This window comes from Monodelphis domestica, chromosome 4 (genome assembly GCF_027887165.1).
Source record: "Monodelphis domestica isolate mMonDom1 chromosome 4, mMonDom1.pri, whole genome shotgun sequence".
NCBI classification, from domain to species: Eukaryota; Metazoa; Chordata; class Mammalia; order Didelphimorphia; family Didelphidae; genus Monodelphis; species Monodelphis domestica.
The window spans coordinates 405,689,918-405,706,112 of NC_077230.1; the positions used below are offsets into that span (position 1 = coordinate 405,689,918).

Here is a 16,195-nt window from a genome sequence, read left to right on the forward strand (position 1 = left end):
TGGGGGATGCTGGGTCACCTTTTACCTTGGCGAGGGTGCAGGGACTTCATGGGCAGTGGAAGCCCAGCCCCTCCATGCCACTAGTGTTTTCCAAATTTTGCCCAACTCTAGTCCTCATTCTCTGGGAGAAGAAGGATCCAGTCAGTCTCCTCTCCATGGAGAGATCAGGTAACACGGCAAGGGGTGAACCAATCAGCAGGCAGCCCAGCAGCTGGAGATCAATTGCTCAGGAGGGCCAACCAAACAACCAGCAAGCCTACGGGGAGTTTGCCGTAGGGAGAGCTGGCACTGACCAGCCAGCCATCTGGCAAAAATGCACACTTACCAGCTTCCACGCTACGCCTCTGAACAGAGACACGGGTGTTGCAATGTCAAGGTCTTGGGAAAATGGGGATGAGGGCCCAGACTAGATGGCCTGGGGGCTGCTGATCTGTTCATGCCTCGTCAAAGCCCACCCACGCCTCCAGCCAGTACTCCCTGAGTGCGGCAGAGATGTCATGGGGCACCACTACTGTCCCCCCCAAACAGAGAGGAGGCCCCCAGGCAGAACCATCACCTGATGAGCTCTCTAGCAATACAAGCACGCCGGGGTGGGGCTGGTGGGGGCAGGCATGCAGAAAAGGGAGAGGAGGAGAGGGAGAAAGGAATGTCGTGACCACATGAACTGGGGTACAGGGGAGGGGGACACTAGGAACTAAGAGGCTAGTTGGCTTTTTCCTTTTACTTGCAAGATGTTCTCAGAGGGCAGTTTTTTTCTTTATGCATTTTATGGAGAAGTTTGTCATCAGGGTGTAAGGGAGTAGTGTAAATAAAATACAGAATCTGTCTCATAAAATGCCACTTGGACACAGAAGTCAATAGTCGGACTGCGGGTACTATGTACCTTCTATGATGAATGTTCTTGACTTGGAAGAACTAAATGGGTCCCCTGGTGATAAAAGAAAGATTTAAAGAGACCAGAGTTTATAACTGCTGGAATACTGTAAGGCACGCTATGACAAAGGGGGGCAGGAGGGGAGGGGAGGGAGGCATAAATCACCTTTCAAAGACCACTTGTTTTAAGGAAAATATATCGGTATAAATAAACTGATGGGGGATGGGAGGGAATCACATCTCAGATGCATGATTTTCTAGGTTTCTGAAGCAGTGAAGCAACCAAGGAGGAGAGGTCTGTGGCCAAGTAGTGAGGGGGCCAATGGGCGGGCTCAGAGAACCAAAGACCCAAATCCTCCAACCCCTTCCAACATCGAGCGTTGCTCCCCTGACACGAGAGAAGATGCCTAACTCATTCCACCCCCAAGCAAAGGACACTAAGACACCCAACAAAACACGGCTGGAGAGAACACAAACAGGACAGATCAGAGGATTAGTGGGGCCCTGCTTTGCTAAGGAGATGTTAACTTGGGGAGGGGGTTCAACATTCCATGCAATCGAGAAACACAGAAGGTGAGCACGAGGTTGGATGTGAAACCAGAGAGGCAAGGACAGAGTTCTCCTCCCAGCGAGGAGATGTTGGCAGAGGGGCTTGAGGAAGGGGGTATTGGATGGAGAGATACCTGGGTCTCTTTTCCAGCAGGAGGGGTCTTGCCCTCCACCCTGCCTGGTCTCCCTTGTCACTTCCAGGCCTGAGAGATCCCACCTTCCCTGGCCAAACCACGGACATGGAAGGTTAAAAAGTATCTCTGTGGCTTGCTGGTTGGCTCTCCACGCTGAGCCCGCGTGGTCTTGCGCCCTGGCATTGGGTCGGTGGGATCAGCTGCCTCCCCTCAACATGCCTCCGTCTCATGGACAATCACACCTGGGTTTGGGTGGGGAGATGGTGGCTGGTGTTTTATCAAGAGGACCTACCTTCCATAGGAGTGTTAGGGTCAGGCCTGTTGGCAAATACCACGTCCACGTACTCTAACTGTAGCCGTTCCAAAGAGGCTTTCAGCCCTAGGGAAGAAGACATCAGAACTGTCACCAGACATCTATTGAGGGCTTAGGACACTTGTGCAGGTGCCCAGGCTTAATCTGCCAGATGTAAAAGGCAGAAGAGGTCATCAGGCTAATTCTGCACAAATACACAGTTGGCATTTATTAAGAACTCATCAGGTGTTTTTTTTTTAAATGGTTCATGACCTAATTTATTTATATATTTTAAAAAAGTGATCCCAGTTATTCAAGTGATATACACACTGGGCTAGGTGTTGGGCATACGAAGTCAAACAAAATAGTCAACAAACAGTTCCTGCCTTAAAGAGCTCTTGGGTCTCTTTTTTATTAGATGTATGAAAAAAATTAGGGATAAAGAATTGCGTGAGATCCCATAGCAAGGTGGGGAGAGTAAGGATTAGAACTCCGAGGGCAGTTTGGTGTTTTAGTCTAGATCAGTGCTAGCAAACCATAGCACAGGTGCCAAAGAAGGCATGCAAAGTGCTCTCTGTGGGTGCATGCACTGTCCCTTGCCCCCAAGTTTGTTACTAGAAAGGCAGAGGAACTTGAGTGGAGCTGCTCCCCATCCTCTCTCCACTGTGCCTGATGATATTTTTTTCATATCCCTTGCCCCTCTGCACAGCAGCCCAATGGGTATGCACAGAGGGTAAGGTGGGCACAGGTGGCAGAGCTGTAGGGGAGCAGAGCACTTGAGCCACTCCCCTCTCATTCTTCACCTGTGCTGAGGACATTTCTCTTATTACCCACCCGTCTTGCCCAGCAACCCAGTAGAGGTGCTTTCTCCCTTCCCTGTCTGAGGTAAGGGGGGGCGAGGGGCAAGGTGGTGGTTTCTGGGGATGGGCAGGACGTGACACTCAATCTCAAAAAGGTTCACCATCATTGGTCTAGATATTTCAGCCCCAAAGTCAGGATTGCCACTGCTTCATTTCCCAGAAAGCTTCTACCTACAAAATCAAAGGTCAGTAGGTATAATCCAATATCTTGGGGACTTAAGGAAGGAGCCTTGCTCCCTTGAGAAGTATTGGCTTATGATTTATCCTTAAGGGATAAGAACTCAGGACTGGAGGGAGCATGAGGGGGAATTCAGGCCTCCTGCCTGCCAGGACTTTGGTCTCAAAGACAAACTTGTATGTGTTGGGGCAGTCTTATGACTGTATGACCTTTGTGGGAAGGCATAGCTGTCAGGTTTCTTCAGCTACTATAGAAGGTTTGGGGAGAAGGATTTAGAAAGATAGGGGAAATAAACCCACATGAGGTTTGACTGAAGGAATTGGGCATCCTTAGCCTAAGGATGGAGAAATGAATGGGAGAGCTAAGAACTGTCTTTGAGTATTTGAGGAGCTGTATCACGGAAGAGAAATTAGACCTGCTTTGATTGAGTCCAGAGGGAAGAACTAGGAGCAATCTGGAGACTGGAGGAAGGAAGGGGCAAAGAGATCAAGTCAGCCCCAATGAAAGGAAAATGTCCTACCAGAGCTATAGAAAAGATTATTTGGGAAAATACAATCAACCAAATTACAAAGCACCAAAAGGGGATGGGCAGCTTTGAGAGGTGGTGAGCTCATCATCACTTGAGGTCTTCAAGCCAAACTGGGAAGACCATTTAAGTTTGTAAAGGAAAGACTTGTTTAGGCATGGGTTGTTGGGTTAGATGGCCTCTGAGGTCCCTTCCAACTCTGAGATTATAGGAATTGTTTCATCCAGAGAAGGCAGCTGGGTGGTGCAGTGGATAGAGTGCTGAGTCTGGAGTGGGGAAGACTTATTTTCCTGTGTTTAAATCTAGCTTCAGACACCTACTAGCTGTGTGACCCTGAGCAAGTCATGTAACCTGATTTACCTCAATTTCCTCATCTATGAAATGAGCTGGAGAAGGAAATGGCAAACCATTGTAGTGTCTTTGCAGGGCCATAAAGAGTTGGATATAACTGACATGACTCAGCAACAGCAACAACAATCCAGAGGAAAAAAGACTTTGGGATTAGGGATAAGAATACATGGGAGGAGAGAACTTACAAAGGGAGAGCCACAGGACCCCTTTCCATGGACATGGTTGTGAAAAGGATAAAGAACTGCTTTCTTCTGATTCGTTAGCATCCAGATTCAGCAATGCAGTGTATCAAATCATCTCCCAGAAAAATCACTTCTCTATGCTGGGTGGGCATTAGTCTTGTTCCCCCAAATAGTGCTAGGGTTCTGCTATATCTTAAACAACGAGAACAAGTCCCAAGTCTGAGTTTTAGATGACTTTGATCAGGGTGGGGATTATTTGAGGGGACTTTCAATTCAGTAAAAATCAATGAAGCAATGTAGAAAGGGAATAAAATCTCAAAGCTCTCCCATTATGTGTTGCTTCTCCCCCATTAGGAATGTAAGTTCCTTGAGGGGATCAGGGGAATGTCTTGCTTTGTATCTACAGCATTTTGCATCGTGCCTGTCATATAGTAACTGCTGAATGGATGCCTTTTTTCATCCATCCATGCATCCTAGAAACTTTTTCATTCATAATAGAGGCAGAAGTATCCAGAATGAGGAAGAGAACCTAGTCCTCCTGTCCTCTGATGTGGTCAGACTGGAGTATTCTATTCAGTTTTGGGGGCCACATTGGCAAGTTGCATCGTGTGTCAAGGAGGATAGCCAGGAAGGCAAAGGGAATAGGGACCATGTTATATGAATGATGATAGAAGTTTCTTCATCCATAAAATGAGCCAGAGAAGGAATTGGCAAACTATTCCACCATCTTTGCCAAGAAAACCCCAAATGTTGTCCCTAAGAGTCAGACATGACTGAAAAACAACAACATTTGGGGCAGCTAGGTGGTGTGGTGGATAGAATCCAGGCTTGGAGTCAGGAAGATGCATTTATTGAGCTCAAATCTGGCCTCAGAGACTTACTAGTTCTGTGACCCTTTACAAGTCACTTAACCCTGTTTGCCTCAATTTCCCCATCTGTAAAATGAGCCAGAGGAGGAAATGGCAAACAACTCCAGCATCTTTGCCCAGAAAACTCCAGATGGTGTCATGAAGAGTTGTACGAAATTAGAAAACAACTCAAAAAAGATAAAATGGGGGAATGTTGAGTTTAGAGACAGGAGGGTGTGTCTATATGGCAGAGTTGGGTTGGGAGAAAGATTTAGAGGCTGTCATGTGAGGAAGGGATGAGAATTGTTAATGGCAAGCTATAGAAGGCAAATGAGGTTCTGTGGAAGGAGACACTTTCTAATAATTAGAGGTATCCATTTGTGGATACAAGTCTCTGTATGTAGTGGGTTCCTTGCTTACTGAAGATCTTCCAGCAGAGACTTGTATGGCAGAGGGAACTCTTGGTTAGACTAGATAATCTGGGAGATCTCTTTCACTTGAGGTTCCTATGATTCTCCATGAAAGAAGAGGGCTGAAAATAGATGAATCTGAGGTCTGTACTAAAGAGATGATGGAGACATGGGCTGGTCCTGGTTTGACCTCTTAACTGGCTGGGTGTCCTTCAGCTAACTAGCCCATCTTTCCAAGCCTCAGTATCTGCATCTACAAAAAGGGAACAATAATCCCTTCACTACTTACCACACAGGGGAGTCAAGAAGATGGCTTTGTGACCAGTAAGCCCTTTGAAATATGTGAGCTACCATTCTTGCTCTTGGATTCTTTGAAAATGGTAGCCTGTGGATTAATGGAGGTGGGCCTGGGTCTTACCTTCTATTATGTGTTTTCTGGACAGGCCTCTCTCTGTCTCTGCTCTGAAAAACAGGTCAACAATATGTATGAAACACAAGTCCAATTTCTTCATTTACCCCTTTCCCTGAATTGGCACTGCCCATGGACACAAACAGAGTCTAGTTGGGGATTCTGATCATGCCTGGATAGTCTAAGGAGCCTCCTCTCCATCCTGCCCCTGAAACTGCCTGATCCCCTATGCCAGCAAGCTCTAATTCCTGGAGGTCTGACAGTGGTCTCCCCTCAGTGGACAGGCCCGGGATGTCCTTGACTATCCTATGGATCACTTCACAAGATCGAAGGGTAATAATAGGACTGGTGCTAGTCAAAACAAACAAATAAGTAAATTGACCTACTTTCCTCCCCAGAAGATTTTGGTTGTAATGACCAGGCTAGATCGTCTGTAAAACAAAGGAAAAGAGGTCATATTCCCATCACAACTGGGTGTGATTACATACATACATGCATACATTCAGAATGGCCATAGAGCAGCCCACACCTTCCAGTGTCACCATCTATCAATCAATCAATGCCATTAAAATAAGAGGTTGACTGAATCATTTGGTCATAGACAGGGTGGCCCATTTATAAATGGCCTCACTTGGAATCACCTTATACAATGTACTTTTAAAAGCAAACAGCTTGTGAACAAACACTAATTAATGCCTTCCTTCCAAACAAGGAATGATCAGGAGCTACCCAGATCCAGAGCCACAGATGGGCCTTGGATTTTAAGGGTCATGTAAAATAGGGCCCAAGTGGGCACCTGGTACCTTTTCGGTTCAGAAGGACCCACTGGAACCTGTGTTTCATTGACTTATCTTTGAGAACCTAGTATTACCTCTCTGCTCTGGGGCATTTCAGGAAGATATCAACAAAGGACCCAGGGAATGCTCAGGACCAGCCTAACTGAGGCTAGAGGGTTAGCCTCAAAGGATTCTGTTTTTTGGCTAGGCCAATTCTCAGAGATCTCCTACAAAGCCAAGGGAGAGGATCGTGATCTAGGTCAATGAGAATGATCAAAGCTCCTCAAAGTATTAGGCCAGCATAAAAAAGGACAGTCCAAGTCCTGTGGATGGCAGTTGTCATATCCTCCCCCAAGTCAATCCTCAGAGATCTCTGCTACTTTAAACCACTACCATGGACAGTGCCATCATCAGGCAGCTTCCAGAGAGCACTACCTACAGGCCTAGAGGATGACCTACTATTTATTTCCATATGTATTCACCTAAGACATAATCATGAGATTTGCTAATAAGTGCAATTTCCTTTAATTATGGAGTGGAGAGGAATTTATTTTAAGATCAATTATAGCAAAGAAACAACCTTGATGGGACCTGAGGAGGGGTGTAAATAATTAGAACCGTGGTGGCTTCTTGAGGAACAACGGCTGAGATTTTAAATGGCACTTGAGAGGGAAGGGAAGGAGACGAAGCACAGCATCCTAATTGCTTGTGACATTTCTGAAAATAAAGATGCATTAACCACTGTGCTCATTTGCCACTTCAGATGAAATCACATCTAGTGGTTTGGAGGACCTGAGATACTAGCAAACAGCCAGCTAGGTCACAGCTTGAAAGGAGGGCAGTGTGCCTTCTCAGTGAGCTTTCCAGAAGCTTCAGGTATGTTCGCTGGAAAGAGATGACCAGATGTGGGCAAAGGAGAGACAGAGGGGAGCCCTGGCCATGAATCAGCTGAGATGGAAAATAGCTCGAAGGGCCACTATTAGCTATGGGATTCTAGACTACACCTCTGCAATTCACTACAATGCAATTCAACTCTAAATCTATGATCTTATGAAGTCAGTTCAATTGCAGTTTTAATCTATAATCATATGAATTTCAATTTCAACTCTAAATCTGTGGGTCCTATGATGCTAATTCAATTCAGTTGCACCTCTAAATCTACAATCCCATGAATTCTATTCAATTTTGACTTGAAATCTATGGTCCTACAAATTTAATTCAATTCAATTCCAACTCTAAATCTATGATTTTTCAAAAATGATTCAATTCAATTTAATAGGCATTTTTAAAGACATTTACCACTTCCTAGGCACAGTACGAGATATTGGGAACACAAAGCCAAAAATGAAACAGTCTTTACTCCCTGGAAGGTTATATTCTACTACAGATATACAAATACAAGATATGTGTAAAGTAATTTCAAGGGGTGGAGGTGAAGACCACTAACAACTTGGGGAGGGGTTAATCAGGAAGGTCTTCAGGTGGGAGGAGGTTCTTGAACTAGCTTACTGGTGCCTTAGTCCACAGCTCACATTGGATCTGGAGTCAGGAAGGCCTGAGTTCAAATTCAGCTTCAGATACTTACTAGCTATGGGACTTGATGTTTCAGTTTCCTATTCTGTAAAATGGGAGTAAGAACACCACATAGATGGCAGTATTGTTGTGAGGAAAAACTGAGGTGATATTTGTAAAGAATTATATAAAATGCCAGCTACTTATGTTATTATTATTATTATTGAATGGAATTAGAGAATCCAAGAAATAAGAGAAAGCAGGGAGGTAATGGGATGAAATTTGGGCAAAAGGCTTGTTGTGTGTGTTTGGGGGCACAGAGTGCATGGGGGACAGCACCAGGAAATCTGTCTTGAAAGATAGGCCACAATTAGCCTGGGAAGAGCTTTAGATGCCAAACAGCAGCCAAAGGAAGGAAAAGGAGCAAGTCTTTGAATCTAGCTCCTACATATCAACTGCTAAAAAGGGGAGCTTTCAAAGAAAACAAGTGTCCTTTAGGGAGGAAATGAAAGCACCACAGGAAAGTATACTAATACTCGGGAGGGTCTTTTTTGCCTCAGGAAGTTTCCCATCCAGAATTTAGCCTTTTGGAGTCATTCTTCAGTGGAATGAGTTCTCTGGTCCAACTAGACTGCCCTGTTTGGTCTCAGCAGGCACTCAGCAAACGGTTGTTGAATTCCATCCAATTAATCTTATGTGAAGGTAGGACAGAATAAAAGTCCTTAGTGAGGTATCTAGACTAGTTAGCTTCAGAGACCTGTTATGAGTTCTCAGTTCCCTTTTATAAATGCAAAATTAGAGACAGAGGATTGTGGTTGAAGGAATGTTGGACTGGAAGACAGCAGAGACCTCTAATCCAATTTTGCTTCTAGCACTTACCAGCTTATGTGATGGGGTAAGCCTCAGTTTCCCCATCTATAAAATGGGGATGATAATCCCCATACGATTTATTTCACAGGGTTGTTGTGAGTACATGGGATCACTTCTGTAAGAGTGCTTTGCAAACCTTAAATCACTATATGTATGCCAACTCTTACTATTAATAATAAATTATCTCCCCATCTTGGGCAACAACAGACTTTTAAGAAGTCAGTCTGGGAATTCCCACCCTCCCCAGTGAAACAAACAGTAACCACGGTGACAGGTCATTATTTGCTTTGCTCAGGGTGGGGGGTTTTCACTATTGTCAGGGGTGTCCAACCCCACCTACCCAACAAGAAAGAAGCCCCCTCTCTCACTATATCCCATTAGGAAAAAAATCCTGAACCCTCAGGGTTTCTGTGAGTTGAAGATGATTTGCCTGCACGATGAGCTGGACAGGGTATCCCTGGGGCACTCAGCTTGGCAATTAGAAAAAGGAGAAAAGAAATCCAACCCTCATTTTCCTGCCACGAAGCAATTTGGGGCTTGGATGCCTCAAGGCAACACGGAGGTCTGCTTGTCCTGGGGACCACAGGGCTGATTTCCCAGCCTGCCTCTGAGTTTTGTCCTCCGAAAAGCTCCCTACCTTCCCATGGTCATTAGAACAAAGGGGTCTGCAAACAGGCCTCTCAATGTGGGCAGTGGGAGAGTGACCACAGAGAATGAACGCTCATTACCTCCATCCTTTCTTCTTAATGATATTTCCCAGGACGACTTCAGCTCTGCAAAACAAGATGGAGACACGGGGATTTCATTAAGCCATTAAGGGAAATCACAGAAAATTGAAGCCAGCTTGGTAATGACAGCCAGATGCATCAGTACTTTGCTTTCTGGGAGTGCTAATGCCATTTGAGGGCTGGTAGGTATGATTGCGAAGAACCCAGGCCTGTTTCCACTTGCTCCAGGTGGAAGAGGAGAAACATGGTCTCAAAGCATTAAGTGCCCCAGGGACGAGATGCCCCCGGCAGCTACTTGGGTCCGTCCAGGCTCAGAGAACCTGGCCAGGACACGGCTTGGAGGTGGAGGCCATGGCAGCATCTGGACGCCGTTTGGTCGACAGAGCTCAGAAACCCACTGGCAACAACGAGGCGGCTTCCCTTGGCTGATTGTTTCCAGACAATTACATTTTTAAAAAAGGTAAATTATTCATGGAGTGGCGTCTGTGGCGAGGTCCCCATCCTCTTAGGTTCCAGAGCCAGTGATCGCCTCCCTCCCTATGGAGGGTACGAACTTAGAGGGCTGAGAGCTACTAGTGATGTGGCATGTGTGTGTGGGGGCAGGACGAGGAGTTCCTTTTTTTAAACAATAAGGAGACAGATGCTGCATTTGGGGTGATTTATTCTGCTCTGTATCACTCTGAATCCCCAACCAAACTTGGACAGAACCAGGTCAGCTGGCAGACTTGCTGCCAGTTTGCTGGGCCATGGAAGTCCCAAGGGACCTTCTGGGAATTTTGGGGGTGTTTGTTTCTGCTGGTAACAAAATGATCTGGGGTGAAAATCAAGAGAGAGGTCAGAATCTGTCCTATACTCCAACCTGCTGGAGGTGAGCCAGGAAGGCTAATTGGCAAGCCAGCTTCCTGATGTCTTACACAGTCTTCACTAGCCCCTTAAAGAACCACATCCACAGGCTTCCACTTAGTGTCCTTTCACGATTCTAGGGGAGTGGAAGCTCCTTGAGGGCAGGGACTGGGTTTATTTTTGCCTTCGTAGACCCAGCATCAAAGGCAGCTAGTTGGCACTCACTTTCCTGAGTTCAAATCCCAGCCTCAGACACTTACTAGCTGGGCAACCCCGGGCAAGTCACTTAACCCTGTTTGCCTCAGTTTCCTCACCTGTCAAATGAGCTGGAGAAGGAAATGGCCAACCATTTCAGTTCTTGGCCAAGAAAACCCCAGATGGGGTCATGAAGGGTCAGACATGCCTGAAAAATGACCAAATAACAACAATGCTCATCATCTGGCACAGTACCAGGCACAATCAGGCTCTAAAGATGTTTGACCTTGAGGAAGTCAGTTTTTCCATGTATAAAATGGGAGAGTTGGAGAAGCTGGCCTCTGGGGTCCCGTTTAGCCAAGATTCTATGATCTTGTGAATAAAAACCAGCTCAGCGCCTGTATCTTTATTCTCTCCCTTTAATCCAGGAGGTCTTATCCTTTTTTGGTGTCCTGGACTCCTTGGGCGGCAGTCTGGTGAAACCTATGGACTCTTTCTTAGGACTTTTCCCCCCTAATCTCTTAATTTCTGTTCTAGTCCCAACTCTTAAGACAGAAGGGCAAGGGCTAGGCACATGAGGTTAAATGACTTGCCCAGGGTCACACAACTGAGGCCAGATTTGAATCTAGCTCCTCTCAACTACAAGCCTGCTACTCTATCACTGTGCCACCTAGCTGCCCTTGTGAACTGTTTTTTTAAATGCATAAAATACATAGGATTCCAAGAAAAACCAATGATAGAGAAATATGGTCATCAAAAAAGGAGAGACCCAAGTTTACAGACTCTCGGTTAAGTAAGAGCCGTGATCTGGCCCTTTCCTGTGATACCTGGGCTAGGCTTCCAGAGAAAGATTAAATTGAGGAAATTAAGCCAAGCGACCAAACAGGAAATGTTTAAGGATGTATTCTTGGAGGAAGCATTTGCCACCATCGCACTCGCCCTCCTAAACTTGTGGAGGTTTTGATGAGTTGGGCCAGGTGTGCAGACATGGCATCTCTTTGGAAGGCTTCCCAAATGAGCATCTGTTGAGAGGCTGTAGGCAGGCTCTCCCAGCAGAGAAAGCCCTGGGCTTGGGCACGGGATCAGGGTTTGTGTGCCATCAGCTCCTCTGCTGTGGGGTCTATTCATGATTCATGGCCAAAGCCACTCATGGTTTGTTTCTGAAGGGAGGTAAGGCGTCGAGGGGTCACAGAGCACTTTTATGGGCCCCCACCCCACTTCAGTATGAAGCTGGCTTTTGATGAGGGAACAGGACCATAGATCTAGGGCTGGAAGAGGCCTTAGGGCCAAGTTCAATTCCTTAAATTTACAGGTGAGAAATGAGAACTAGAGCAATGAAGATGCTTGAGGCAGCAGCTAGAGTAGATAGAAAGGCAGATCCGGAGTCAGGAAGATCTGATTCTAAATCTGCCCATAAGTATGCACTAACTGTGTGACCCTGGACCAGTCACTTAACTGCTGCCTGCCTCAGTTTCCTCATCTGTAAAATGGGAACAATTAAAACAACTACCTCCTGAGGTTGTTGTAAGGATCAAATGGGATAATATCTATAGAGGTCTTGGAACAAAGTAAGTATTTAGTAAATGCTTGTTGCCATTCCCTTCCCCCCAGGTCATATGGTTAGTGAAGTGTCTGAGGCAGCAAGATTTGAACTCAGATTTTCCTGACTTGCTATGTCCCTCAAAGTGAACTGCAAGCCCACTGAAGGGAAAGGCTGTGCAATTTTTCAACCTTTGGGACCTAGAACACCTAGCAGCTTGCATAGTTGAACTGAACTGGGAGAGAGGCATAGGCTTGTAGGGTTAGAGTTGGAAAGGACCTGGGAGGTCATCTGTTCACAAGACCACAGATCCCAGGAAGGTTCACTAGTCTGCAGGGGAGGGAAGTAGGGGGAAGGGAAGAGAATAAGCATTTATTAAATGCCAACTATGTGCTTTTCACAAGTATTATCTCATTTAATCTTCATAACAACCCTGGGAGGTGGGTGCTATTAGTATCTCCATTTTACAGTTGAGGAAACTGAGGAAGAAAGAGGTGAAGTGGTTTGCCCAAGGTCACCCAGCTAATAAATGTCTAAGACTGGATTTGAACTAGGGCTTTCTTAATCTCAGGCCCAATATTCTATCCACTCTGTCACCAGCTGCCTCTAGCTTGCCCAAGGTCATAACAGAAGTGGGATTTGAACCCAGGTCTTCTGACTCCACAGTCAATATACCACATCATACTGCTTTGCTCATAAGCCTTATATGGTTCTACTTATGCCTAGAGAAGGCCATGTTAATGCCAACCAAGAAATCTAGGATATCATAGTGCAGTGGGAAGTGTGCAGAATCTGAAGTCAGAGGACCTGACTCCCTGTAAGTTAAAGATCTGGACTGGCCTCTAAGTCAGGAGTAATTCTGCACTTCGTAGACAACTTGGTGTCCAGGCCAGAGTCTCCAGGGCACATGCTAGCCTCCCATGGTATCTAGGGTCCTAAGTGGGCAGCCTGCAGTCTTGGGCATCAATGAACTTTAGCACAGTGGGTTCCCAGGCCTGAGATCCAAGATGGCAGGGAGACAATGGTGGCCATTGTCATGGACCTCTGGGGACATTCTTGTTTCTCTTGCAATGCGTACAGTTCTGCTTCTGGCTCACGGTCTTTCTAGCCTCCCCACCTTCTACTCTCATGTAAGGGGACTTTGACATGTATATTGACTTGTTGTTCAGTCATTTTTTTAGTCGTGTCCAACTTTTTGTGACTTCATTGTGGGGTTTTCTTGACAAAGATACTAGAGTGGTTTCCCATTTCTTTTTCCAGTTTGTCTTCACTGGACAGCTGAGGAAACTGAGGCAAACAAAGGTAAGTGACTTTTCCAGAGTTCTACAGCTAGTAAATGTCTGAGGCCAGATTTGAACTCATATATTTCTGAAGCAAAGTCTGGTGCTCTATTCATTGTATCCCCTAGCTGCCTGGCACATAGTAGGTACTTAATCAACATGCGGATTATGATGGTGATAGGTAGAAAAGAAACAAAACATCTCCTTTTTTAAAAAAATAAACAAACAAGGAAAAGGAGGCCCAGAGAAGTTAAGTAATGCACATGAGGGTCACACAGAGAATAGGGGGGCAGTTCACCAGAATTTGAACCTCAGTCTTTTTTACTCCATCCTGTATTCCTTATACTTCCCTACTTCATGTAATTCTGGTCAATGTGAAGAACTGATGCAAGGTTCAAATGAATGATTGACAAAACAAAAGATGCCTTTTGGAAACTGGATGTGGAGAGTGGAATGATTTGATTACATCTACTCTCTGAATTTTAAGCCAACAGCTTGGGCTGGAGTGGGCTGTGCTTCTCCATAATTGAAGAAGAAAGATCATTGCAGAGACATTAAGTGCTTAAAATGGTACTCTAGGGTAAAAGGTTCTATTTTCCACATCTCCGGGAAATTCTCTGCAGCCCTAATTGCAACTATAAGAAAAGAAAATATAAAGGAACATTGGACTGGGCACAGGTCATCTTCATGTCGGAGAGCTGAGCAAGATGGCCTTTCCTGGTGGATCACCAAGGACACCAGAGGGATAGAAAGTTCTCTGATGTTCTGACTTGATTAGAAGGTCAGTAAACCTATGAAAAAGGACCCCGCCCCAACTCCTCTAATGATGTGGACACTCCCTCAGTGGGAGTAATAAGTGCCCAAAGCCAAAGAAAGCAACTTGTCACTTCAGCCATCAGTCACTGCAGATCCTGACAACTCCATACATGCAGTGCATTCTTGGTGTTTAGTCAGGTCTGATTCTTCATGACTCCATTTGGGGTTTTCTTGGTAAAGATATTATACTGGTCTGCCATTTTCTTTTCTAGCTAATTTTACAGTTAAGGAAACTGAGTCAAAAAGAGTTAAGTGACTTGCCCAGAGTCACCCAGCAAGTCGGTATCTGAGGCTGGATTTGAACTCAGGAAGATGAATCTTTCTGACACCAGGTCCAATACTCTATCCATTGTGTCTTATATGAAATGAATTCCAAGTCCCTCACCATCCTGGATGCCCTCCTCAGGACACCTAATATTCTTTATAAACAGAGGTGCTCAGAACTGAACCAGATGCTCCAGATAAGGTCAGATAAGGGCAATGCACAGCAGGACTCTCGTCTCCCTGTTACTGAAAGCTATGCCCCTCCTAATGCAGTCCAAGAGGGCATCTGCTTCTTTGGCTATCATATTCCATTGCTGTGACAGCAAGCCCATATTGACCTTGACATCTTAGATCTTTTTCAGAGCACCTCAAACAGTCAATCAATAAACATGTTGATTGGAACATATTTACTATGTGCCAGGCATTGTGCTGAGTGCTGGGGAGGCTAAAGGAGAGAAATGATGGTCCCCACCTCTAGGAGCTCACAATCAAATGTTCCCTAACTAGGAACATCTTGTTCCTGTGAAGCTGATTTTTTTTTGTATCTAAGTGAAAGATTTTATATTTATCCTCACTGGATTTCCCCTTATTAAGTCCAGGTTGGTCTATTGCCAGTCAAGATCCTCTTGTCATTGGCCATGTTAGCCATCCTTCTCAGCTTGGGGTCATCTAACAATGATTTGAGCGTGCCGCTTGTTCTGTTAGCTAAGTAACTGATGAAATTACTACACAGCCCATGGCCAAGGCAGATCCCTCCAGTGGAGATCACCTGCCATATTGATGTCAAATCATCAACAATCACTCTGAGTTCAGTCAATCACCTAGTTTTGAATCCCTCCAACTTCATCAGATAGTGTGGTCCATATCTTTCCAAATCCTCCACAAAAGTACCATGAGATGCTTTACATGAGTTATTTCTATCAAAAGCTTTGACAAAATCTAGGTAAATCATATCCCTAGCATTCCCCTCCTCTACTATCCAGGAATCCAGGAAACACTGCTAAGCACAGTGCCCGGCACATAGTAGGTGCTTAATAATTATGTTGATTGACTGATCCTATCATAAAGAAAATGAGGAGAGGTTGGCATGACCTGTCCTTGTTCAAACCCTGCTGGCACTTTATCATCAGTGCTGCCCTTTCTGGATATTTGCAACCATACCTTTAACAATGCTTTTTAGGATTTTCCCAGGAGTTGAAGTCAGTCACTGGTCTCTTAACTAGCAGACGTGCTGCTCTTCTCTCTCTCTCTCTCTCTCTCTCTCTCTCTCTCTCTCTCTCTCTCTCTCTCTCTCTCTCTCTCTCTCTCTCTCTCTCTCTCCCTCTCTCTCCCTCTCTCTCTCTCTCTCTCTCTCTCTCTCTCTCTCTCTCTCTCTCTCTCTCTCTCTCTCTCTCTCTCTCTCTCTCTCTCTCTCTCTTCCTCTCTTTCTCTCTCTGTCTCTGTCTCTCTCCCTCCCCCCTTCTGTGTAAGTATCAATTCTAAGACAAGAGCAACAAGAGCTAGGCAGTTGGGGTTAAGTGAATTGCCCAGGGTCACACAGCAGAAGTGTTTAAAGCCAGACTTTAACCTACATCCTCCCACCCTAGGTCTAGTGCTCTGGCCACTGTGCTACCTAGCTCCTCTTCTGCTATTCTCTTTCTGGAAAGCTAGGACACTTATCCTTTTCCAATTCTATTGTATTCCCCCCTTTTTCATGAGCTTTCAGATATAACTGACCAGAGCCCAGCAATCACAGCTCACAGCTCTTTTGGGACACCTT

The 16,195-nt window shown here is 45.4% G+C and overlaps 1 protein-coding gene across 12 annotated transcripts in view; it reads right to left on the reverse strand.

The window, feature by feature from the left end:
- Positions 1-16,195, reverse strand: part of KCNAB2 (potassium voltage-gated channel subfamily A regulatory beta subunit 2) — a 193,722-nt gene that overhangs the window by 20,689 nt on the left and 156,838 nt on the right. For 6 of the 12 annotated variants that reach the window (XM_056795945.1, XM_056795942.1, XM_056795943.1 and 3 more), the window contains 5 exons: positions 9,499-9,543; positions 5,999-6,043; positions 5,622-5,665; positions 1,849-1,935; positions 884-928 (listed from right to left, as the gene is read on the reverse strand). In XM_056795945.1, the coding sequence (XP_056651923.1) occupies positions 884-928; positions 1,849-1,935; positions 5,622-5,665; positions 5,999-6,043; positions 9,499-9,543 (266 nt within the window). The remainder of the gene's footprint in view (positions 1-883; positions 929-1,848; positions 1,936-5,621; positions 5,666-5,998; positions 6,044-9,498; positions 9,544-16,195) is intronic. The other 6 variants (XM_056795948.1, XM_056795947.1, XM_056795946.1 and 3 more) reach the window with 1 other exon arrangement.